Source organism: Neovison vison, chromosome 11 (genome assembly GCF_020171115.1).
Source record: "Neovison vison isolate M4711 chromosome 11, ASM_NN_V1, whole genome shotgun sequence".
NCBI lineage: Eukaryota > Metazoa > Chordata > Mammalia > Carnivora > Mustelidae > Neogale > Neogale vison.
The window spans coordinates 90868256-90895657 of record NC_058101.1 but is presented as its reverse complement, the minus strand read 5'-3'; the positions used below and the strand labels follow the sequence as shown (position 1 = coordinate 90895657).

Genomic DNA, 27402 nt, shown 5'->3' with positions numbered 1-27402 from the left:
AATCTCCCAAGTAGTTATTGAAAGAATAAATATAGAATCACATTTACATTCCTGGAATAAACCCTCCTTGATTATTATTCTTTTGAATAGTGTACATTATTCTTTTGACACATTGATAGATTATATCTGCTAGTGCTTTATTTACAAGTTTTGTATCCAAGTCACATTAGTCTGAGGTTTATCAGGTTCTGAAATTAAGGCTATGTTTGCTTGATCAAATGATTTGAGATACTTTGTGTATTATTTTCCCTCTGGTCTGCAATAATATGTTAGAATTAACAGTTCTTTAACTTTTAGATAAAATTGAACTTTGAATCCATCTGATTCAGAAGACTTTTTCAATGGGAAAGCTTTCGTTTCCATATTATTCTAGATTTTGAAAATGTTTTCTACTTTTTCTTGGGTTAATTTTGTTAATTTGTATTTTGCTGGGAAATTACCTGTTCCTTTAGGTTTTAAAAGTTATTGCCCAAAGACTTAAGACATAAGTTGCTTATATATATGTGGTCATTTCTCATTTATCAATCTCTTTAGTGTTAATATACCTCTTTTCCTTTCTTTCTTTAATCAGGCTTCTGAAGATTTTATGTTATATTAGTTCTTAAAAAAGTTTTCTTTTGAATTTCTTTTTTCTTTCTGTTGTTTGCCTATAAGTGGGCTTGAAACTCTTTTTTTCTCTCTTTTCAGTGTAAGTCTTCATAATTTTTATCCTATTTTTTTCCCCACATCATGTTTGGATTTTTTGAGTTCCTATTTTGTCTCTGAGTTTTTTGGGCTTTAATTCTGAAAAAATCTTAGTCATTTCTAAAAGTATTTACTCAATTTACTTTATCCTCTTTCTGGGAATCCTTTTAGGTAGTATTGATTTCATCCCTGCCTTTTAGCTTTTTCAAAATGTTTATATTTTCCACTTCTTTATTCCTTTTTTAGTGCTTTGTAGGAAAATTTCCTGACCTGAACTTACTACTCAATATGGTTTTTGCTTCTATTAATTTTGCTAGTTAGCTCATTCTTTTACAAAATTTCAGTTGTAAGTTTATTTTAAATTTGTGTTCCCTTTGGTCTGTTCACTCTCTTTTCTGTGTTATAGGATGTTCAGTTTGTTGCCTTTGTTTCACCTTGCTGGGCCGCCTCAGGTGTCTGGTCCTCTTTTTCTTCGAGTACCAAGTTACAAACTAATGATATTTACATGAGAAGTGTGAAAGCACTAGGCTGTCATTTGTGTTTCTTCAGATGATTTCTGAGGGTAGAGGTGGGATGTGAGCAGAGGGGCTTGATTTGGAGTGATGCAGCATGAGTGTTGATTCCCAAAAGAAATTTCTGTTTCTGTGCCTAGCTGCATGATCTTCCCCAGATCCTGCTCTCCTTTGTTCTATTTCAGAAGTAGGGGTGAGGGCAGAACACACATGGGCCTAGCACATACTTGTTACCATTCCCAAATTGGTTATGATCTAGGGCTTTTCTGCTGTTATAATCTCTCTTACCCTCCAGATGGCAGTAGGGTGGTAGCTGAACTTTACTGTTTCGTTGCATTGTGTGAGGTGGGAATTCTCTGCCAGTGAGGAATGGAAGAGGTCTTAACTAGAAAGATCTTTTCCAGTCTGTAACACTTGGCCCTCTCTATATCTTAGCTACCGTTTCCCTCCCACGTTAGAAGCCAGTTACTTTTGGTGTCCTTAAGGTTTCTTTTGTGTAATCTCCAGACTTGGGCTGCAGGTAGGGAACCAGAAGTATATACTCATTTGATGTCTTGCACAAGAATGGAAGCCAGAGTATTTTTAAATTATCAGTTCTTGTCTTTGCCTTTCACTAAACTAAGCTCAGTAAAGGTAGAGATCGTTGCATATACCTTAGGACAGTTTATGGTACAAACTGGGTGCCTAGTAAATGATGAAAGAATATAATTTCAAAAGGATTCTTTCATCAAAAATACAAATTTACTACCAATATAGAGCTCTCTTAATGTTGTAAAATTATGCATTTATTAACAGCTTAACTTGTATGAAAGGTTTGGGAATCATTCAGATCACTTTAGAGAAAGTTGCAGCCCATAGAGGTAAAATAAAAAGAAAACAACTCACATAGTATAGTGTTTTAGATTTCCTGAAACATTTAACCTATGTTAATCAGGGCTGTTATTGTTGTCCCCATTTTATAGATGAAGAAGCCAGGGAGGACAAGGATTTATCTAAGACTAAATAGCTAATAAATGATGAGCTAGTATATGGGGCTGGAAACAAGTCCTGACTTTAATTCTTTAGATAAGATGCTTTATTCTTCAGTGTTTTCCTGTTTTACTGGGAGTTTGACCAATGGTATTGTTCTGATCTGTGCCATTCTGTCTTATCTTCTTGTGCTGTGAAAATGGAGCTCATGACTTTAAAAGAGTTTAAAGCTGAAGTCCTTAACAGAGGTTTTTCAGTACCCCCACATGATCTGTTTCCCATCCCTCCTTTTCAGCTTCTCCCTTTGTTTATGTTCCTCATGCCACACTGGGCTGCTTACTGTTTTTCCAGCGTGCCAAGCATTCTGTTCACTCTGCTAGAAACACCTTCTCCCAGGTGACATCTTCACCTCCTTCAAATATTTGTGCAAAGTTAACCTGTTCAATTAGATTTCTCATGACTATCCTATTTAAAAGTGCAGTCTCTCTATTATATACATTTCCCATCCTCTTTCCTTGCATTGTTTTCCTGTTAGCACTCAACACATAACTCTTCCAGTACAAGTTATGATTTGTTATTTATTGTATTAGTGTTTGCCTTTCCTCATTATTAGGTTAGTCCAGTGCCTGGCACAGTACCTGGCTCAGTAAACGTTTGTTCGGTGAATGGACATAAGAAGGGAATTTAATTGGTTATATAAGATCTTGTTAGTAATACTTGTTTTTAATGAAGTTTAAAGACCTTTTACTCAGGATCATGCATTCATGCATTCATGAATAGCATAGAAATTACTTCACTAAGTTTACTAAGATTTGTTTATCAATTTAAGGTTTCTTCTGAGTTTTATTGTATACCAATTTATGTAAAATCTACAGAATTTCTTGGAAAAATAATATGATTCTGTGCAAGACAGGTAACAACATAGAGTATCTCTGTATTTGTTTTAATAAACAAAGCAATTTAGTGTTGACAACAAAGTTAGTATTCTTGAAAATACCAGCTGAGATCCAATTTAATTACAGTTTCCTTTAGAATATTTTCCTTATGTAACCAGTGACCACTGAAATCTTCAAGTATGTAGTGATAGATGTCACACTGATACTTTAAAAAATTGTTAATGAAGAATAATGTTTTCTTTTTTATATTTTAGAATATTACTAATTATAATCCTTTTATGATTATATATTCAGTATTTGTGTTCAAATAGTAAAACAGGAATTTTCTTGTTTAGCCATTCTTGATTAGCTTTTGCTTTTATTTAAACATTTATTTTCTTTCTTGTAGATTTGCTTTGAGGTCACATTGATAAGAAATATGGAGCCACCTTTGATAACTTCACTTGTGAAAGAGAGAGTCTTCTTTTTTACTAAAAAAACATAAGGAAAACAAATGACCAAAGGAATCATGCCAGATGGGAACTCAACATCTTTTTCTATCATCTGCTTTTTAAACCATGAAGATAAATGGCTTGTGCTTTAAAGAATATTATTTGTTCATTGACATTGTTTTTAGTAGTTTAAAAAAAATCTCTTTCTACCTTAACTACACAACTCTCTTATAAAATTTAATGCATATAAAAATCTTTAAGATTTCTTTTTTTAGAACTTCAGTGTTTATATACCCTATTTTTGCTTGACAAAGTCATCAGAAATATACAGCATCAGGAAAGATATGGTACTTGGAAAGTTACGTTACTGTAATTGACTACAGTGAATTTAAGTGGACAATTCAAGACATCATCCCATTTATCATCAGAAATATCACATAAATATATAATTCTTGGCTTTACTGTAAAAAATTTTCTTGAAAATGGCATGGGTAAAATTCTTACGGAAACCTGGTGGCAATCTTGGAAAAGTTTATCAACCTGGAAGTATGCTCTCCCTTGCCCCTACCAAAGGCTTGTTAAATGAACCAGGACAAAACAGCTGCTTTCTTAATAGTGCTGTACAGGTGAGACCATAATTTCTTGTTAAATTTACAAAAGTGCTTTTCAGGAGATTCTTTGTTTAATGTTTCTTAAAGTGTAAGATTAAAGTTTTTGTTGCCTGAAATGACTTTTTAATATTACTTTTAATGGTATCAAAGATATTTTGACTTAGAATTTTGTTTTTTTATTAAAAATGGAAATCAATATTATTTATTTAATATAAATGGGAATGGTTTTGCAACAGAATAATGTATTACTGTGATATAAAATATTTTGATTTAAAATGTTTACTTAGTAAATTAAAATTATGTATCTAAAATATATAAAATAATTTCTTTAGAGTCTGCTAATCTACCCCCCCACTACTCCCTCCCCACACACACTTTTTTTTAAAAAAGGAATCCAATAGAATCCCTGTAGCTAGCTTGGGTTGAAATGAGAATGCGGTTTTAATTCTCAGGACTCAAACTTCCTTCAGCCTCCACTCTGACCTTAAATCGCTTCTCTGGAATCATATTTGGACACCATTATTAGTGGAATTGAAGATTGATCATTTTGCTCTAGTCCTTGTTGAAATTCTTTTAATTAACAAGTATGTGCTAACCTGCTTTTCTTCTTTAGATAAATATCCTTTCTTATGTAAGGTGTAGTTTTTATTCAGTAGTTCCAGATTTTGTAGGATCTTGTGTCTTTCTGACCATTGACTCTATAATACTAAAGATGAGGAAGATTTAGAATATTGGAATGTTATTCTATTGACTGTAAAATATACCTTAGAAGAATTTATTTAAAATAAATCACTTCTCACATTTTTCCATTGTTCTTTTTCTCCTGAAAACAATAGAAAGAGAAATATTGGTTAATTAACTCATATGATAAATGAACATATCTAGAATGTGTCATATGCTTAGACATCTGACTCAGACTTGTTTTCTCAATTGTTCTCTGTCTGAGACAGATGTTAAACTTGAAAGTTCTGTAATTTGCTCAGGGAAAGAGATCTAATTGGCATTCTAAAATGCACTGGGACCCTTAAATGGGAGACACTCTTCTGCCTTGGCCAAAAGATCTTACTGGCATTAAGTGCTATGAAAGTTGCAGGAAAATGTTTATTGAACATCACTGCATATAGGAAAATAGTTAATACCAAAAGACTTAGAAGTAAATGCTTTTGTTTAAATTAGGCTGTGAGAAAGGGTTTCTATCACTTTAAATCTTTTTCTGTTAACCCTTTTCCAATTTTTTTTTTTTTAAAGATTTTATTAGTTTATTTGACAGAGAGAAATCACAAGTAGATGGAGAGGCAGGTAGAGAGAGAGAGAGGGAAGCAGGCTCCCCGCTGAGCAGAGAGCCCGATGCGGGACTCGATCTCAGGACCCTGAGATCATGACCCAAGCCGAAGGCAGCGGCTCAACCCACTGAGCCACCCAGGCGCCCCTCCAATTCTTTTTTTATGTTTATGTATTTCCCTCTATTTCTGTAGCTCCCAAATGCTGTGTGTAGTTAGTGAGATGAAAAGCATGTTATAACAAAATTCTGAGTAAGGACTCTTATGGTAAAGAAAATGGAGAAGTATTCTAATGATTATATATATAATATTATATTATATATATATAATATAATAATATAATCATTCCAATGATTATATATATAATACATATTTTTTTAATGAACAGTCCAGTGATCTCTACTATGAAGGTTATTAAATTTCTGCTGCTCTTCACTCCTTTATGTAGATTCAGCATTTCATCTGATATCATGTATTCTCCTTCAAGGACCTCTTTTAACATTTCTTGTAGGTCAGGTCTGTCGTTGGTGAGTTCTTTCAGCTCTAGTGTTTCTGGAGAAAAATCTGTTTCACTTTTGTTTTTGAAAGATATTTTTCCTAATTAAAGAAGTCTAAGTTGGCAGTTTTTTCCTTTCAGTACTTTAGAGATTTTGGTCCTTTGACTTCTATCTTACATTATTTCTAGTGAAAAACTATTGTCATTCTTTGTCTGCTGTATGTAATGTGTCCTTTTTTTCTGGCTCCTTTTAAGATTTCTCTTTTTCACTACTTTAAGGCAATTTGATATTGATGTGCCTTGACATAGTTTTCTTCATGTTCCTGTGTTTGGGTTTATTGAGCATCTTATATCTGTGTATTTATAATTTTAATCAAATTTGGAAAGTCTTTGATCATTATTTCTTCAAATTTTTCTGTCTCTTCCTTTGAGGGACTGCAATTACATATAGTTTATCTTAGGTTGTCCCACAGTTCACTGATACTCCCTTAATTTTCATTCTCAGTCTTTTTTTCTTTCTCTCTGTTTCATTTTTTTTATGGTTTCTATTAGAATGTTTTCAGCTTCATTAATCTTTTCCTTTGCAACGTCTAATCTGCTGTTAATCCCATCCAGTATATTTTAAATTCAGACATTGTATTTTTAACCTCTAGTAGTTAGAGCTGGGTTTCTTAAAAATCTTTCAGCTCTTTACTTAACATGTTCATTCTTTTCTATAGCATCTTGAACGTATGAAATACAGTTATAATAATCTTTTTAATGTACCCATCTACTAATTCTGTCATTCTGCACACTCTGGGTTTTGACTGATTTTTTTTCCTCCTCATTTGGGAATGTATTTCCTTGTTTATTTTAATGCCTGGTAATTTTTGATTGGGTGTCAGATATTTTGAGTCTTATTTTATTGGGTGATAGATATTTTTTATTCCTAGGAATGTTCTTGAACTTTGTTCTGGGGTAGAGTTGCTTTATTTAGAAGCTGTTTGATCATTTTACTTTTTTTTTTTTTTTTTTTTAGATTTTATTTATTTATGTATCAGAGAGAGAGGGCGAGAGAGCAAGCACAGGCAGACAGAGTGGCAGGCAGAGGCAGAGGGAGAAGCAGGCTCCCTGCAGAGCAAGGAGCCCGATGCGGGACTCGATCCCAGGACGCTGGGATCATGACCTGAGCTGAAGGCAGCTGCTCAACCAACTGAGCCACCCAGGCGTCCCTGATCATTTTACTTTTAAGCTTTGTTAGGCAGTCCCAGAGTTGTGTTTATTCCAGGATTAATCAGAGTAGATTAATCTGGATAAGACCCTTCCTTCTTTAGCTAATACTCTGTGGATTATGAAGCATTCTACATTGACTATTAGCAACACTATCCTAGGCAGGTAAGAGCTCTGGGCACTATCCCCTCTAATTTTGGGGAGGTATTTCTTTTCTCCGCCTCAGGTAGTTTCCTTACAGTATTTGCCTGAATACTCAAGGGGGAGCCTCTGTAGAGCTGTGGTGTTTACTCTGTGTGCAGCTCTCTCCTCTGCTGTACTCTGCCCTGCCAACTCTAGCTGCTTTAGCATCTCTGAACTTCCACCTCTATCTCTTCAGCTCAGGAGATCTGTTGGCCCAAATATTAAAATGCCTGCCATAAACTAATTTGCAAAGCCAGTCTTCACTAACAAGACAGGTACTCAAATATAGATTTTCTGATAGAAAAAGCCAGACTTCATTTTTTAAAAGGCAGTCTGTAAATGTTATTATACATTTTGATGAATAGTTTTAAAAATTGCTGAGAAATAAATTGTGGAATATGTCTTATAAGAAATTATGAAAAGTGGACATTATTAAAATGTACTATTTTCAGTAGTTGCTGCACTAATTTACATTCCTACCAACAGTGCCTGAGGTTTCTCCTTTCTCCACATCCTCACCAATACTTATTATTTCTTTTCTTTTTTGACAGTAGCCAATCTGATAGGTGTGAAATCGTATCTTACTGTGGTTTTGATTTGCATTTCCCTGTTGAACATGTTTTCAGATCTCTGTTGGCTGCCTGTATGTTTTCTTTGGAAAAATGTCTATTCAAGTCCCCTGCCCATTTTTTTTCCCCTGCCCATTTTTTAATCAGGTTGTTGATGATGTTGTTGATATTAAGTTCGATAAGTTCTTTATATATTATGGATAGCAGCCCCTTACTGTATGTATGAGTTGCAAATATCTTCTCCCAATAAGCAGGTTGCCTTTTTGTTTTGTTGATGGTTTCCTTGGTGTGCAAAAGCTTTTAGTGTAATATAATCCCATTTGTTTATATTTACTCTTTTGCCCTTAGCAGAAGAGACTGGTCAAAACAAACTATATATATAAGACTGATGTCAGAGAGCTCACTGCGTTTCTTTTCTTCTAGAAATTTTATGGTTTCAGGTTTTACATTCAAGTCTCTAATCCATTTTGAAGTTTTTTTGTATGTCCTGTAAATGTGGTTCAGTTTCATTCTTTCCCATGTAGCTGTCCAGTTTTCCTAACACCATTTATTGAAGAGACTCCGATATTTTCTTCATTGTATAGTCTTGGCTTCCTTTGTCACACGTTAATTGATCATATATGCATGTGTTTATTTTTGGGCTCTCTGTACTGTTCCATTGACTTAAATGCGTCTGTATTCCTGCCAGTACCATACCATTTTGATTACTATAGCTTTGTAGTGTAGTTTGAAATCAGGAGGCATGATGCCTCTAGCTGTGTTCTTCCTTCTCAAGATTACTTTGGCTATTTGGGTACTTTTGTGGTTCTATACAAATTTTAGGTTTATTTTTACTTCTGTGAAAAATGTCATTGCTATTTTGATGAGCATTGCATTGAATCTGTAGATTGCTTTGGGTAGTGGATATTTTAACAGTATTAATTCTTCCAGTCCATGAACATGGACTATCTTTCCATTTGTATCTTTTTTAATTTCTTTTAACAATGTCTTACAGTTTTCAGAGTATAGTCAGAGCTTATTTTATTGTGCTTTACTTTATTACACTTTGCAGGTACTGCATTTTTTACCAATTAAAGGTTTTTTACAACCCTACATCAAACATGTCAGTGGACACCATTTTTCCAATAGCATTTGCTCACTTGGGGGCTTTGTCATCGTTTTATAATTCTTGCAGTATTTCAGACTCTTTCATTATTACTGTATTTGTTATGGTGATCTGTGGTCACTGATCTTGATATTACTATTGTAATTGTTTTGGAGCACCACAAACTACTCTGATATAAGATGGCAAACTTAATTGATAAATGATATATGTGTTCTAAGTGCTCCATTGACCAGCTGTTCCTCATCTCTCGTCATCTCCTTGGGCCTCCCTATTCCCTGAGACACAACAGTATTGAAATTAGGCCAATTAATAACCCAATGCCTTCTGAGTGTTCAAATGAAAGGAGTTCATGTCTTCTTTATTTATATTTTTAAAAAAGTATGTATGTATGTATTTATTATTTGAGAGAGGGAGCACATACCCATGAGCACAAGTGGGAGAAGGGCAGAGGGAGAGGAAGACGGTGAGAGTCTCAAACAGACTCTGGACTGAGCATGGAGCCTAATGTGGGGCTTCATCTCACACAACCCTGAGACCATGAACTGAGCCAAAGTTGAGTTGGATGTCCAACCAACTCAGCCACCCAGGTGCCCCTGTCCTCTCACTTTAAAGCAAAAGGCTAGAAATGATTAAACTAAGTGAAGAAGACATACCAAAATTGAGATAGGCTGAAAGTGAGGCTTCTTGTACCAAACAGTTAGCCAAGTTGTGAATACAAAGAAAAAGTTCTTAAAGGAAATGAAAAGTTCTACTCCAGGGAAAACACAAATGATAAGAAAGTGAAACAGCCTTCTTCCTGCTATGGAAGAAGTTTTAGTGGTCTGGATAGAAGATCAAACCATCCATGTCATTCCCTTAAGTCAAAGCCTAATCCAGAGCAAGCCCCTCACTCTTTTCAATTCTGTGAGGTCTGAGACAGGCAAGGAAGCTGCAGAAGAGAGGTTCGAAGCTAGCAGAGGCTAGTTCATGAGATTTAAGGAAAGTGCTGATACAGAAGCTGCAAAAAGCCATCCAGAAGATCTAGCTAAGATAATTCATGAAGCTAGGTACACTGAACAACAGATTTTTCAAGTAGACAAAACAGCCTTCTATTGAAAGACGATACCGTTTAGGACTTTCATAGCTAGAGAGGAGAAGTCAATGCCTGACTTCAAAGATCCAAAGGACAGGCAGGCTCTCTTGTTAAGGTTTAATATAGGTGGTGACTTTAAATTGAAGCCAGTACTTATTTGCCATTTTGAAATTTCTAGGGCCTTTAAAAATTATTCTTAATCTACTCTGTCCATGCTCTATAAATGTAACAACAAAGCCTGGATGACAACACATTGTTTACAACATGGTTTACTGAATCATCCTGCTGATGAGATATACTGTTCAGAAAAAAGAATTCTCTCAGAATATTACTGCTCTTTGACAATGTACCTGGTCGCCCAACAGCTGTGATGGAGATGGACAATGAAAGTAATGTTGTTTTTAATGCCTATTAACATTATACCCATTCTGCAGCTCATGGATCAAGGAGTAATTTTCACTTTGAAGTCTTGTTATTTAAGAAATTACATATAGCTGTAGTTTTCATAAGACTGTAGCTTCCATAAGTAGTGATGTCTCTGATGGATCTGGACAGAGTAAATTGAAAACGTTGTTGAAGACTGAATCTAGATGTTACTAGAAACACTCAGTGACTCATGGGAAGAGGTCAAAATATCAACATTGATAGGAATTTGGAATAAGTCAATTCCAAACTTCATGGATGACTTTGAGGGGTTTAAGACTTAAGTAGAGGAAGTAACTGCAGATATGGTGGAAAAAGTATGAAAACTGGAATTAGAAGTAGAGCCTGAAGATGTGACTGAATTGCTGCAATCTCATGATGAAATTTTAATGGGTAAGAACATCTTAATGGATGAGCCAAGAAAGTGGTTTCTTGAGATGGAATCTACCCTTGTGAAGATGCTGTGTGCATTGTTGAAATGACAACAAAGCATTTAGAATATTACAAAAACTTAGTTGATAATGCAGCTGCAGAGTTGAGAGGATTGAGTCCAATTTTGAAAGTTCTGTGGGTAAAATTCTATCAAACAGCATTGCATGCTATGTAAAAGTAGTTGGTGAAAGGAAGAATGAATTGCTATGGCAAACTTCATTATTGTCTTATTTCAAGAAATTATGATAGCCACTCCAGTTTTCCACATCCACCACCCTGATCAGTCATTAAGCTATCATATCAAGGCAGGACTCTCTGCCAACAGAATGATTACAACTCTCTGAAAGCTCAGGTGATGGTTAACATTTTTAGCAATAAAATATTTTTAAATTAAGGTATGTACATTGTTTTCTAGACACAATGCTATTGCACGGTTAATAGACAACAGTATAGTGTAAACATAACTTTATAAGTTTATGTGACTGACTTATTGCAATATTAGCTTTATTAGAATGGTCTGAAGTTAAACCTGCAATATCTCAGAGGTATGCCTGTACAGGTCTTTCACCTCCTTTGTTGAGTTTATTCCTAGGTATTTTATTCTTTTTGATCTAATTGTAAATGGGATTATTTTCTTAATTTCTCTTTCTGATACCTCATTATTAGTATAAAACACAACTGATTTCTGTGTGTTAATTTTGTATTCTGCAACTACAGAATTCATCCTAATAGTTTTTTGGTGGAGTCTTTAGGGTTTTCTATATACAGTATCATGTTATCTGCAAATAGTGATAGTTTTACTTTTTTCCACTTAGATACCTTTTATTTCTTTTTCTTGCCTAATTGCTGTGGCTAGCACTTCTTGAATAACAGGAGAGTGAGTACTTTTGTTTCTGATTTTAGAGGAAAAGCTTTCAGCCTTTCACTGTTGAGTATAATATTAGCTGTGGGCTTATTGTGACCTTTATTATGTTGAGGATGTTTCTTTTATAATCACTTTATTGAGAGTTTTTCTCATAAATGATGTTGAATTTTTATCAAATCCTGATTCTGTATAAAGATCACTAAAGATCATTATGTGATTTTTATTCTTTGATTTGTAATGTGGTGTAATATGGTAATTGATTTACAGATGTTGAGCTACCTTGCATCCCTGGAACAAATCTCACTTGATAATGGCATCTGATCCTCTTCATATACTATTGAATTTCATTTGCTAATATTTTGTTGAGGATTTTTATATCTGTGTTCATTGGGGATATTGGTCTGTATAGTCTCTCTTTCTTTCTCTCTCCCTCCCTCCTTCTGTCTCCCTCCTCTCTTCTCCTCTCCTCTCTTTTGTTCTCTTTTCCTTCCCTTTTCCCTTTCCTTTCCTGTTTTTGATATCAGGGTAATGTTGGCCCTGTAAAAGGAGTTTGAAAGTGTTTCTTCCTCTTTAACTTTTTTGGAGTAATTTGAGAAGGATAATTACCAACTCTTTAAATGATTAGTAGAATTCATCTGTGAAACTGTCTGATCCTGGACTTTTGTTTGGGGGAAGTTTTTAAATTACTGATTCAATTTCATTACTTGTAATCATTCTGTTCAGATTTCCTTTTTCTTTGTGATTTGGTCTTAGAAAGTTGTGTTTTTTTCTAGGAATTTATCCATTTTTTTCTAGGTTTTTCAGTTTGTTGGCCTATCATTTATAGTGGTCTCTTAAGATTCTTAGTATTTATATGGTGTCAGTTGTAACATCTCCTGCATTTCTGGTTTTGTCTATTTGGACTCTCTTTTTTTCCTGATGAATCTGGTGAGATAGTTTATTGGTGAGAAGTTTATTGATTTTATCTTTTTAACGAACCAGCTTTTAGTTTCACTATTATTTCTAATTTTCTTTTTTTTAAGTCTGTCATTTATTTTTACTCTGACCTTTATTATTTCCTTCCTTCTACTAACTTTGGGCTTTGTTCTTCTTTTCTAGAGTCTTTACATGTAAAGTTAGTTTGTTTATTTGGACTTTTTTTGTTTCTTGAGGTAGGCCTATATTGCCATGAACTTCCTTCTCAGAGCTGCTTTTGCTGCATCCTACAGATTTTGGAAAGTTGTATTTCCATTTTCTTTTATCCCAAGGGTCCCCCCCACACACACACACACCTTCACGTTTCTTTCTTCCTTTCTTTTTTAAAAAATTTATTTATTTAACAGACAGAGACCACAAGTAGGCAGAGAGGCAGATGGAGGAAGCAGGCTCCCCGCTGAGCAGAGAGCCCGATGTAGGGCTTGATCCCAGGACTCTGGGATCATGACCGGAGCCGAAGGCAGCAGCTCAACCCACTGAGCCACCCAGGCGCCCCCAACTTCACATTTCTAAGCACTTTTTACTCCTTGTCTTTTTGTTATTCAAGTGCATAACATGCAGTGTTATATTAGTTTCAGGTGTACAATATAGTGATTCACCGGTTCTACACAGTTCTCAGTGTTCATCAGGATAAGAGGACTCTTCCCCTTTATCTTTTTCACCCATCCTCCAGACTATTTAAGAGTCCTTCTTTTTTTTTTTAATTTTTTTAGTTTGGCTCTTTTTTTCCTTGTTTGTGCATTTTTGTTTCCTAAATTCCATATATAAGTAAAATCATATGATATTTGTCTTTCTTTGACTGACCTATTTCACTTGGCATTATGTCCTCTAGTCCATCCATGTTGGTGCAAATGGCAAGATTTTACTTAACTTTTTTTTTCAGTTTGTTTGTCTACCCATTGGTTGTTTATAATCAATATTTTAAAATGAAGTAGGATGAAAATTAACAATTAGAATAACTTTTGATATGGATTTGTCAAAAGAGAGGATAAACTATTATACTAAATAATGTATAGAAAAGTTACATAAATATTATTTTTTCTGTAGTTTGAATCCAGTATAACTTAAACATTTTGCTAATTCAGAAAACATTCCAGTTACATTTGAAGAGATACTTCACTGGCCTTATAAACAGATTATGGGGGGTATTCTCTTTTAAATATTAATTTTAAAATATTCTGAATATTTCAGAATTTTATCTGACATAACTATAATTAAGTAGTTATGACACTTGATGTGGTTTTAAATTCTCTAAGTTAAAAAGCAAAGCTATAATCTTTAATAACTAGCATTTATTGTGTTCTTACTTGTGTTGGTACTTACCTGAACACTATATGTTCTCTCTAATCTAATTCTTACAGCAATCCAAAGGGGTAAGTACTGCTTTAATCTTCGTTTTACTGATGAGAAAATTGAGTTTTAGAAAATATCTTGCTCAAGTCAACCCAAGAGCTGATAAGCAATAAATCGAGAATTAATACCCAGGTAGTTGGCCTTTAAATGTTGTATTACTAAGCACAGTGCTATGCTACTTCCCCAGGTTGTGCTGTCCTGGTCTTCATCTTAACAGATGAATGAATTCCAGTGTCACATATTTTATGGTGTGATCAGTTATGTATGATATGCAAGAGAATTATTAGACATTTTCAAGTGTTTTGCAAAAACACTGAATTATTTGTAATAGATAAATTGATCCTGTTAGTTTTCTTTAAGGAAAAGCAACTCTCAAAGGGAAATTCTGAAATGGCCGTTAGTTATTGAGTAATTGAAAATATAGGGTATCTGTTAAAATCATTTGTTTTTCTTAGTCTATGTTTCTAGTTGGGAGAAATGAGAGATCATGAATAGATTTTCTAAGTTCTATTATTTCCCGAAATGACTGAAAGATATAGGGAGACTTGGAAGTCTGTTTGTTGTAATAGTAATTACGGCAACAAATAGCAGCTGGCGTTCATTGCATTCCAGTTATGTACTGGGCACGCCTCTAAGCATTTTATATAGTAGTACATATTGTTTAATCCCTACAAGAACACCATGAGGCAGGCAGAGTTATCCTCACTTTATAGTTTTCAGATTTTTTTAGATTTTAAATACTGGACGGACTTTATTTAAACACTTAGTGTTTTTTGTTTGCTTTTTTCTTTTAGTAGCAAATGATGAATGGATAATTGCAGCAAATTATATTCATATTATTCCTTAACTGATGCTTTTTACTGTACTGTCCCCCTGTTACCACACAGCTGGCCGCCTTGTCATTCAATACACAAGACCACAAGCCTCTGCTTACCCTTTTTTCTGGCGGTTCCTTACTGACCCTTATTTGATACACCCTGGCTTTCAACTCCAATTATATTTCCTTCCTAAAGTTCAGTCTGTTCCAAGTATTATAATCACTTCCTCTTTCATGTCACTGCCAAGACCTCCATTCAGTATCCCATGTTTCCTGTTCATATAAAATCCTTAACTGAGGAATTAGTTTTTTCTTAACTCTCTGCCTGTCAGTTTTGACATGTCAATCAATAGGAATACCTTCTAAATCCCTCTTTTATTATTCATTGCATGTGTATAGCAGTTTCATAGTTGTTGTTTCAGTGCTTATATATGTCTGATTGTGCACAAGAGATTAAAATAAGTTGTTAGCCTTCTGCAGTCTAAGTCAAATCTGTCTTTTATCACAGGGAAAAAAAATCTTACTGTATTTCTTTCTTCACTGTTTCTTTCTTATAATTTTTTAGGTTTTGTGGCAATTGGATATATTCCGAAGAAGCTTGCGGGTTCTAACTGGACATGTTTGTCAGGGAGATGCCTGCATATTTTGTGCATTGAAGGTAACCTTTTAATATTATGGAAAATTACTATTAATTGTTTTGCCAAAAATTTAATTTTATTTGATAGTTAATTTGGTCAGTTTACTTGAAATTAAAGTTCATTGTCAAGTGACTTAGAGCTTTGAAGGTGAATTCTTAAAGTTGATTTATTCAAGTGTATGGATTTTTTTTTCCCACTCTTATGTAAAGAAAGTTAAAATTAATATTCTAAGTAGTATAAAAACATTAAGAATATTACATTTTTCATTTTGGAACAATTCTTTTTTCATTTTATGAAATGGATTTTGAACTACTGCTGAATTTTGTGCACTGCTTTGGTTACTGATGATATAGCAGTGAACAAGGTGATAAAAACTGTTCTCATGGATCTGATATTCTTATAGGGGAGGAGAAAACAAGTAAGCCAAATATAAAGTGTGTTAGATGGTAGTAACTACAAAGGGGGAAAAATAAATCAGGGAAAGGGAATAATAGAGTATGTTGAATAGTCAGGAAAGCCTCACTGGGAAAGTTTAAACCATTACTTGGAAAAGATGATAGAGTGAAGCATTCCAGGCAAGCAGGGAAACAGTAATTGCAAAGACCCTGAGGCGAGTGTACGTGACACATTCAGGGAAACCCGGGTGTCAGAAGCTTTATGAGTAAGGGGAAGACTGATAAGAGGGAGCTCAGAAGTAAGGTGAGTTGTGGTTATTTAAAACCTGTCTGCAGGGGTGTGTGGGTGATTCAGTTGGGTAAGTGTCACACTTACTTTTGGCTGGGGTCATGATCTCAGTGTCTTGACATCGAGGAGCTTCACCTTGGGCTCCGTGCTCAGCAGGCTGCTGCTTAAGGTTTTTTTCTCTTCCATTCTCCCTCCCCCCCAACTCCCGTGAGTTCAAAATAAATAAATAAATAGATAGATAAAATCTTTAAAAATAAAATAAAACATGTCTGCACATTCTTTGCAGTTTTGTTTTGTTGTGCTTTGTTTTTTTAAGAAAGAGAGAGCATGAGCAGGAGAGGGGCAGAGAGAGAGAGGGAGAGAGAATCCTAGACAGGTTTTCATGCCCAAGATGGAGCCCGACATGCGGCTTGATTTCAGAGCCCTGAGCTCATGACCTGAGCTGAAATCTAGAGTTGGACACCTAACCAACTGAGCAACCCACGTGCCTCTCTTCTGCACCCTTTTTATCAAAAAGTGGAGTCTATTCTTTGAATATGGACAGGCCTTAAGGATTCATTACCACCAAATAGAATGGCAGAAATGACACAGCAGACATTTGAAAAGGTGATAAAATTTCCATCTGGCTCTGTCTTTTGGGCTGTCATTCTTGGGAGTGAGCTGTCTTGAAGTGAGGAAGCCAAGTTAGCCGCAACTAAACCAGAAGTCTAAGTGGACAGGCAGCGTTAACAACCAGCATCAACTGTTCAGTGTAAGTGAGCAACCTTCTGGTTGTTCTAGGTCCCAGTATCGAGTTGTATTTACCAAAATTAATGGAGCAGAGTTGAGTTGTCCTTACCAAAATTAATGATTTGTAATCATAGTAAATGTTATTTTTAGTAACTTAGTTTTACAATGGTTTGTTATGGAGCAATAAATAACTGGAACAGGAGTCCGTATTGTGTAGTACCTTCTAGACCTTTGTTAGGAACTTGGCTTTTTCTCCTGAGTAATTTAGGAAGTCTCTGGATTGTTTTGAGTGGAAGAGTGATATAATCTGTTTTAACTAGATAGAATGTTTGGACTAGATCTCTTTGGCTACTTGGATGGGAATAAATAGAAGAGAGGCAAAGGCAGAAACAGGGAGTCATGTATCGATTAGCATCTCATTTATGTCGTTGAAATTTGCCCAAGAATTTAAAATTTTATTAACATATTTCAGAGATAAATATTTCATTCTTTTACATTCTTGAATACTCTTACACACACATATACATGCAAGAAAATAAAGTGCCATTTTCCTGCTTTATTTTGATTTATACTCCTGAATATAAATCACCAAAGAAGGCAATTTTATATTCTCTTTTTTAGAAACTGGCAAAATAGGGTTATTGTTAGGGGATGAAGAATGAACTTAGATCAGATTACAGTATCACATTTTATTTACACGACAGTCAATTTTGAATATTTTGTCCAGTTGTAAAATGAGTATAGTTAAAATTTCTAGCCTGAATCTTTCATAGCCTTACACAATCACCTGCCTGCCTCCCCACTAGCCCAAAACATTATCTCTCTCGCTCTCTCTCACACTGTCTCAGATACGGCACTTTAGCCAGACTAGCTGCCTCTTGCAGTTTCTCAGAGCTGGCTTCCATCTCTGACTATTTTCGTTATTATTCCTTTTGTCTACAGTGCTTTTCTTCTAGATGTTTTTGTGGCTAACACCCTGTTTCCTTTATGCCAATCTTCAAATGAGGACATCAGTAAGGCCTTCCCTGACTACCCTAGGTAATAGTTAACCTCTTCCTACTCTCAGTATCTCTATTTCTATTTATAATACTTTATTTTTCTCTCTTGTATTTTATTTCTTTATTTTTCTCTATTTTGTCACAGACTGACATACTATATAATTACTTACTTTCTCCTTACTATAACTAGAGTGTGTGCCCCATGAGGGCAGGGTTTTTCTGTTTTCTAGTGAAGTTGCCTCACTTATACTAAACAGAAAACAGATAACAAATGAGTGACATTCAGGCATAGGATTAATATTTCAAGCATTATCTTGTAAGTTAATTACCTGAATAACCAATGACATCTGAAAATATTTTTTTATTTTTTCATTTTGTAATTAGAAAATTATAGATCTGGAAATCTAATATCATTTAGCATCATTATTCTTCAATTTTTTATTTATTTATAAAGTACATTTTTTGGAAGTAGTGAAACAGATTTTTAAAATGTTTTCCTACCCTACCATATATTGACCTGAGGAAAAAAAATGTTTTTGAGGTGACATACCCCTTAGGCTAATTAAGAATTTAATATGGCCAATCCTTATTTGGTAGGTTGTCACTGAAAACCTCCTCCCCCTCCCCACTTTCCCCCACCTAAGATGATTGTCATAAAACTGGAACTTATTAAAAAGTTTATCTTATTTGAATTCAATAAGGAAAATGAAAAACCAGATTAACACCTATAATCACATATTCTTGAGTGTTTCCAGTATTTCTTAGGCTTGGGTTCGAAATAATGCTCTAAGTGAGGAAAACTGATAATTTGAAAAAAAAATTTTCTTCAGAAATTATAAGTCAGGGATGCCTGGGTGGCTTCATCTTTTCTGACTTCATGCAAATTGTAGACTGTCAGTTTTTAGAGGCAAATTTAAATAGTGGGAAATTTTAATTGTATTGAAGTTATTTGATGTCTGTTTATTTTTAAACCAGGGTTTGTCATTTTCTCGGGTTTATTTAGGAAGAAAAAAATTATTAAAGTTCATTTAAGCTATGTTTTTTGTTTTTAAGATTTTATTTATTTATTTGAGAGAGAGAGAGAAGGAATCAGGGGAGGGGCAGTGGGAGAGGGAGAAGCAGACTCCTGCCTGATGCCAGGTTCAATCCCAGAACCGCGAGATCATGACCTGAGCTGAAGGCAGATGGGCAGATGCTTAACCAACTGAGCCATCCAGGTGCCCCAAGCTACTTTTTTTTAAAAGACTAGTGAGTTCCTACTAATTTTTATGTGATTATGTATTTATTTTTGGTTAACATAATTTTAATTCCTTATAGCATACTTAGAGCAACTTATCTCAGAACTCTTCCTTAAACAGTTTAGATCAGAATAAGCTGGGGAACAGTTAAAAATTGTCCTCACTTCAGCATACTCAATTAGAAACCTCGAGGATGGGAACTGAGAATTCTGTGCACACTATCATTTGATTTCAAGGCTGGGGCAACCATTTCTGTACATTACTGAGACAGATAATCTTTATATGGAATTTTAGAGCAAAAGACTACTAGTTTCTGGGCATAGCTGTAAGTTTCACTGTGTTATAATGAAGTTACTGACATGTTTCTTTAGTGGTTGGCTTTATACTTACTGATGTACTTGTTGGTCCCCAGAATATATTTGCACAGTTTCAGCACAGTCGAGAAAAAGCACTTCCCTCGGATAACATAAGGCACGCTCTAGCAGAGAGCTTCAAAGATGAGCAGCGATTTCAGTTGGGCCTTATGGATGATGCTGCAGAGTGCTTTGTAAGTATTTTGGATAATCCTTAAATCAGGACAGTAGCTTGTTTTCCTTAAATGATACGAATTTCAAGGTTAATGAAACAAATTTCTAACAATGGAAACAAGTCATAACTGCTCAATGGATCCATGTCTTACCTGCCCTTCAGAGCTCAGTTTAAATCTCATGACTTTTGATTTTGGTTATTTGTGCTGCTGTCATTTTTATTGACTATTAGACTCCTGGAATATTTTAAAATTTATTTATTAGAAAAAAAATTTATTAAACATGAATTATGTCACTTAAGTCCGTATTCTGCCTCCGCAGTGTTGATATGTGCAGCAATGCATTCCCAGCAGTAGCATTTCTCGTTACATACAATGATTCGCTTTGGGAGAGAAGAGGAGCTTGGTGGGCAGCTATCAGGGGCAGCCGTTCTGCTATACACCTCACTCTGGATTGAGAATCATTTACTGGGGTTGATGTTCCAAATCTCTGTTTTACCACCATATTGATAAGTAGAGCATTCCTTTGAATAGTAACTAAACCATACATACCTTCTAAAATATGTGTTGATTATTAAATGTGTCAGTGTTGCAGATGTTACATATAAAGAGGTAAACTTTTTTTTTCATAGTCTTATATCTATTTAAAAATTCTATTCATTCTTTCATCAGAAACTCTTTTAAGGTTTTCCTTGACACGTTTTCCTGACACCACTTCTTAATAGTTTGGGCCCCTACTCTCAGCATTATTTAAGCCTCCTTTCTTGTATCCTTTCAGCCTATCCCCTTATAGTGCTTTTTAGTGGCCAACAGATTAATAAAATTTTCTTCAGATTAATCTTTGCCCTTCAGATATGCTTGTGACTTCAGTCTGGACCCTTCTGACATTTAAGGCCGTTTACAGTTAAACTCCAGTTTACCTCTTTATTTCCTCCTGTAATTTTCCCTCCTAATGTAGGTTGTTCTATTCCTAAAGTATGTCTTTTAAATTCACTGGATTTTGGGGTGCCTGAGTGGCTCAGTGGGTTAAAGCCTCTGCCTTCGGCTCAGGTCATGATCTCAGGGTCATGGGATCGAGCCCCGCATCACGCTCTCTGCTCAGCGGGGAGCCTGCTTCCTCCTCTCTCTCTGCCTGCCTCTCTGCCTACTTGTGATCTCTGAGTGTCAAATAAATAAATAAAATCTTTAAAAAGAAAATTCACTGGATTTCTGTAGAATTTACTATCTGTAGAATTCAATTGGCCTTTATAGGTTATTCTCATTTTTTTAAGGATTTATTTGAGAGAGAGAATGTGTGCATGTATGTGCTCACACTTGCACACACACACAAGTGGGAGGAGAGGCTGAGGCGGGGGTGAGGGGCAGAGAATCCATAAGCAGACTCCCCGCTGAGTGTGGAGCTTGAAACAGGGATTGATACCAGGACCCTGAGATCATAACCTGAGTTGATACCAAGAATCGGCCACTTAACTGACTGAGCTACTCAGGTGCCCCTGTTGTTATTTCCTTAATGATCATCTTTACTGTTTCCTTGGATAGATGCAAAGCTCTTTGACTAATTCACTGCTTAGCATACTTTTCATGTTGATTAAAATGTTTTAAAAACAGCACACATAGTCATAAAATATGTTTTTCATATTTCTCATGTTCCTAATTGATCTGTCACTTAAAATATAAATATATTTTGTACAATACCAAACTTTGTAGTTTATTTTCATTTAAATGAAATATACTAATAAGTGATATGATAAATTGTGGACTATCTAGAAATTTAGGCTTAAATAATTGAATGCTTTTAGATTTCCTAGGGCAGAAGACGGGTAAGTTAGCTAATTAAAAGAATCCATTGGAGGGGTGCCTGGGTGACTCAGTCATTAAGGCTTTGCCTTCAGCTCAGGTTGTGATCCCAGAGTTCTGGGATCAAGCCTCCTGTTGGGCTCTCTGATCTGTGAAAAGTCTGCTTCTCCCCTTCCTCCCTCTCCCACTCCCCCTACTTGTGTTCCCTATCTTGCTGTCTTTCTCTCTGTCAAATAAATAAAAGAAATCTTTAAAAAAAAAAATCCATTGGATAAGCTTTGCAATCCAAAAAGAAGGATTACTTGTTAAAGAAATAAATACTCCTATTGATCTGTATTACAAATTTGAAATTTCCTATGAAATTTGTTTGCCGGACAGATTCCTTGCATTAGGATGTTAGTGTAGGTATTGTAAACCTTTATGATTGCTATTTAATGTGAGTTATAGAGACTATAAAAATGTTCCAGGTAGGATTTTTGAAAGAATAACTGCTTTTCTTAATGTGAGAATGCTGAAAACATAGGAAACTTATGTTTTCTAATATTAAATTCTAGATGTCAGCTACCATGAATTGATTTTAAAGGATTTTTAAAATATTTATTAAAATGATGTTATTTTTTTTTAATCTTTTTTTTAAAAGATTTTATTTATTTGTCAGAGAGAGGGAGAGAGAGCGAGCACAGGCAGACAGAACGGCAGGCAGAGGCAGAGGGAGGAGCAGGCTCCCTGCCGAGCAAGGAGCCTGATGTGGGACTCGATCCCAGGACGCTGGGATCATGAACTGAGCCACCCAGGCATCCCTAAAATGATGTTATATTATAATGTTTTTTTCATTAAATTTTTTTAAGAGCGAATGCTACAAAATGTGAGTAATTGCACAGCATTTGAAGGGTTGATTAAAGAGGAAAGCTGAAAAGCTGACAGTATGTATGACACTGTTAAATTTAACACTTTGAAAAAATCTTTAAAAGATTCTTTTTTTTTTTTTTAAAGATTTTATTTATTTATTTGGCAGAAAGGGAACACAAGCAGGGGGAGTGGGAGAGGGAGAAGCAGACCTCCTGCCGAGCAGGGAGCAGGACCCTGCGCAGGGTCCCAGGACCCTGGGATCATGACCTGAGCCAGAGGCATACGCTTAACAACTGAGCCACTCAGGCAGCCCCTTAAAAAGATTCTTAAATTTGTAAAGTTTAAAAGAGCTATACTGTATGTGTCATCTGTAAGTTTCACAACTCATTTGTCATTTAATTTTTTAAATTAGGAAAATATATTGGAGAGGATTCATTTCCATATAGTGCCAAGCAGAGATGCAGACATGTGTACCTCTAAATCTTGTATCACTCACCAGAAGTTTGCTATGACCCTGTATGAACAGGTGAGATGGCTCAACCACTTCATTAGTTACTCTGTTTGCATACATTTATATATGTATAATATGTAACATAATATTATATTTATGTTTTATGGTTGATCAATCAAACATATGTTCTTCCCTGTAGTGTGTGTGTCGCAGCTGTGGAGCATCATCAGATCCTCTACCTTTTACAGAATTTGTGCGGTACATTTCTACAACAGCCCTATGGTGAGAGCCTATTAAAACATGTTTACCACATTGAGCATTTATTTTATAGAACAATAATGTATGTGAATATCAGCTATCTTAGACCTGAAAATACTCAACCATCAGAGGTGCTGAGTGATGTCCAGCTCAGCTAGCTGTTTCTGATTTGGTTAAAAACATATACTTGATGAAATTTCCAAATATTAGTCAAAATTTGTATCTCTTTATGTTTATAGCAAGTTTTGGGAATTGCAAAGGAGACCTTAAAATGACAACAAGTTCAGTGTAAAATGGAGCTGCATGTGATTTCTTCATTTTTGCTAAGGTGTTATCTTTGTAGTAACAGTGTTTCCCTTTAGCTCCATGTCCCTTCATGTGATGGAAGCCAGGGTAAGGAGAAAAGAAAAAAAAGGTGAAATTAATTATCCATCAGATTTATTGCATGTAAGGCCTCAACATTCACCTGAAATAAAAATTTGACAGCTTGCCTGTCCCCTCCTTTCCTGCTCATGAAACATTAGTGAGTTTGGGATCCAAAAAGATCCCTAGACTTTACATAATAAGAGTAGTTTAAACACTTTTGAATAGATATTTGAAAATATAAATATTTAATAGGAACATTGAATAAAATCATAAATATTTATAGGCATTTTGATATAAAAAACAACACATGGATCAATCATTATCAGTACATTAGTATAACAGTTACTAAATGGTACCAATATTTTTATCATTGTGCAAAATAAATATCAGGTGCTTATTTGTTTCATTATATTATTAAACTTCTTGGGTTTTTGGATATGACACAATATTTCTTGAAGATTATTGAATAATAACAATTTGATTATTTGAGTGTGTTTAGTTTCTTAATATATCCAGAGTTTGGGAGCATAGTTTTAGGGAACCATTCCCTAAAATTCAGTCAATTATAGATTCATTTTTTTTCACTTTGTATGAAAAGTAGGATGGCATTTGAACAAGGATAGGCCACACATTAAAAACCGTAAAATTTTAACTCTACTCTGAAACTCTTATATAAAATGACAGTGCTCTGATTCAGTATCTTATGTAACAAGAGTTGGAGCTCCATCAGTCTCTCCCTGGTCCACACCATCAATTGCAAGAAACCAGGCTTTGAATTCTAATTATGGTTGACCCTTCAATAACACAGGTTTGAACTGCACAGGTCCACTTAGATGCAGATTTTTCTCAATAATAAATGTACAGTACTGTAAATGTATTGTCTTTTCCTTAGATTTTCTTCCTTTTTTTTTTTTAAGATTTATTTATTTATTTTAGAGAGAGAGCATGCATGTGCAAGCAGAAGGAGGGCCAGAGGGAAAGGGAGAGAGAGAATCTCAGGCAGACTCCCTACTGTTTGTGGAGCCCAATGCAGGGCTTGATCTCATAACCCTGAGTTCAAGACCTGTGCTGAGATCTAGTAGACACTCAATTGACCGAGCCATCCAGGTGCCCCCTTTATAATTTTCTTAATGACATTTCTTTTTCTCCAGCATTTTTGGTAAGAATATAGTATATAATACATATAACAGGAAGTGTGTGTTAATTGACTATTATTGGTAAGGCTTCCAGTTAATAGTAGGCTATTAGTAGTTAACTTTGTGGGGGGTGTCAGAAGTTATATGCAGATTTTGGATTGTGTGAGGGTTGGCACCCCTTACCCCATGTTGTTTAAGTGACAACTATAATCACCTTTGTATTGGTAATAAGTATTGAATACCAATTACAGAATTCCAGGCTTCACATAAATCATTACTTGTAATGTTAACAAAAACATCATTTTAAATGTACAGTTTGAACAAGCTTATCAGATTTAGTGCTTTCTAATATACTTGTGAAGTGTTTTAGAAGAATAGGTGCTTTTAGTTGTTATTGAATACTGTGTATTAAACCATGGAACTGTAAAATATACCTAGCTCTAAGACAGTTAATATTACCACTAAGCAGAACCAGAGCATCTAGAATGGAAAGTAGTAAGGATATTTGAACTTATATGACATATCTTTTTGGAAGTCTTTAAATAGTTGTTTAAAGATACTTAATACCTTGCTATATAAAAATTTGATTCTAAAATGGACTAAACAAAAAGTGGCACAGATATCCTGCCTAGGCTGTAATGAAATGGTTAGCATAAGGCATAAGCCTGACCTAAATAGTTTTGGTTTTGACTTCTGCATTAATCAGCAAAGGAGCCTTCTGTTAGCTGAAAATGGTAACTTTGTTTCTGAGAACTTTAGGCCAGAGGGGAAGCCTTTCCAACATTTGTTGTTCTGGTTAGGCCAAAATTTAAACTCAAATCCCTTTTTGTTAAATAACAATGTAAAAGAAACATTTGACTTAGAACTACCTCCAGACAGAGCTAGGATCGTCTTACTACCTGGTTCATGTAGTTCCAAACAATGGTAAAATATAGTGTTATTTTGTTCTTGACCTAATTTTTTTCATCATAAGTTAACCTGCCGAATTTCATAATTTTTCACTCTACAAAAATTTACTTTATGGTTAATTTTTCAAACAGAACCTGTTTTAACATATAAAATACCCATATTGATAACTTAATATTCTTCATGCATAATTTGTTAGATCTTTCAAAAGTTCAAAGGACACATTTGACACTGTTCCTTTGTTTTGTAGCAACGAGGTAGAAAGAATGATGGAAAGGCATGAACGTTTTAAGCCTGAAATGTTTGCAGAATTGCTGCAAGCAGCAAATACAACTGATGACTATAGGAAATGCCCTGTAAGTATAATTTGGAGAATATTAATGTGCTTTTATGTTTATAAATTTGAAAATAGATATTCAGAAATTACCATGTAAATAGTAACTATACATGGGCTTGATTCTAAGAATTTATTTTTTCAGTGTTATTTTAGGCAACTCTTTATACCATGTGAGCTGTTTGAGCACTATTTCTTTTTTTTTTTTAATTTTTTTAAATTTATTTTCAGCATAACAGTATTCATTATTTTTGCACCACACCCAGTGCTCCATTCAATCCGTGCCCTCTATAATACCCACCACCTGTTCCCCCAGCACTATTTCTTTAAAACCTCTTCGTGAAGGATTTAAGTTAGTGTATGCTGATTTTTTTTTTTTTTTCTTTTTGAGAGAAAGAGGGCACATGTGTGCATGCAAGCAGGGCTGGAGGAGAGGGGTAGAAGGAGAGGGAGAGAGAGAATGTTAAGCAGACTCCCTGCTGAGCTTGGAGCCCTAGGTGAGGCTTGATCTCAGCCACCCTGAGATCATGACCTGAGTTGAAATCAAGAGTCAGGCACTTAACTGATTGAGTCACCCAGGTGCCTCCTGTTTATTTTTTTTAAGTTCTGAAATCTATCATTTGACTAAAGAGAAAGTTTTGTATTTTCATATAAGTACTACAAATGGTACCATTCTTTTCTAATGTAATATTATTAATGAACTCAGTGTTCTATTTCTCATTTTTTTAGATTGAATTCTTATTGTAGCAGGTTTAAAAAATACCAAAGGAAAGTACTTTGATTTAAAACAAACTTACGATTTAATCAATAATTAAGCAAATAGCTGGATAAAAGTGAATTTTAGTATTCTGAACAAAGAATTTTCTGATATATGTGAAGGTTGTTACTGTTTAATACAAACTGTAAGGTATTACTTCTGGTATACCTATTTCAGTAATTTCAAAATGTGCCTTTTGTGTTTTTCTTTAGAGTAACTGTGGCCAAAAAATAAAAATTCGCCGTGTTTTAATGAATTGCCCAGAGATTGTTACAATTGGTTTAGTATGGGATTCTGAACATTCTGACTTGACCGAAGATGTTGTTCGGAATCTAGCAACACATCTTTATCTTCCTGGGGTATCTCAGCTGTTTTCATTCTCTTCCTTTCTGTTTTTAAATTATTATAAAACGTATTCATATATTATAACACACTTTGTTTTTGAAACTAAATTTTCTTAAAGGAAATAATATTCAGATATAATCCTGATAAAATTCATCAAATTGAGCTAACTGGAATGCCTTTCTTGCATAGACTGGGAATGACTTTCAGTTATAAACTGTCTCATGCTCTAGTTTTGTATCACTCTAGAATGATGATAATGATGTGTGTGTGTGTGTATGTGTGAGTGTGGTAATGACAAAATACAAAGTAAAGAGTCAAAAATCATCTACCGTTGGGGCACCTGGGGGCATCTACAGCACTGATCTCTATATGTTTATAACATCTTAATATTTGATTGGTTTATATTATAGTTAAACTTTTAGACAATTTCAGAAAATATGTTTAATGTATGTTCAAATATGTGATTCAATGAAAAATTATTGGGAATTGTGTAATATACCTCACATTT

At 34.7% G+C, this 27402-nt stretch overlaps 1 protein-coding gene across 3 annotated transcripts in view; it reads left to right on the top strand.

The window, feature by feature from the left end:
* USP53 (ubiquitin specific peptidase 53) overlaps positions 1-27402 on the top strand; it is a 67509-nt gene that overhangs the window by 11252 nt on the left and 28855 nt on the right. Inside the window, exons 2-8 of one of the 3 annotated variants that reach the window (XM_044224103.1) lie at positions 3450-4118; positions 15448-15540; positions 19582-19716; positions 22754-22867; positions 22992-23074; positions 25709-25814; positions 26762-26908. In XM_044224103.1, the coding sequence (XP_044080038.1) occupies positions 3975-4118; positions 15448-15540; positions 19582-19716; positions 22754-22867; positions 22992-23074; positions 25709-25814; positions 26762-26908 (822 nt within the window). In that variant the 5' untranslated portion in view covers positions 3450-3974. The remainder of the gene's footprint in view (positions 1-3449; positions 4119-15447; positions 15541-19581; positions 19717-22753; positions 22868-22991; positions 23075-25708; positions 25815-26761; positions 26909-27402) is intronic. The other 2 variants (XM_044224104.1, XM_044224105.1) reach the window with 2 other exon arrangements.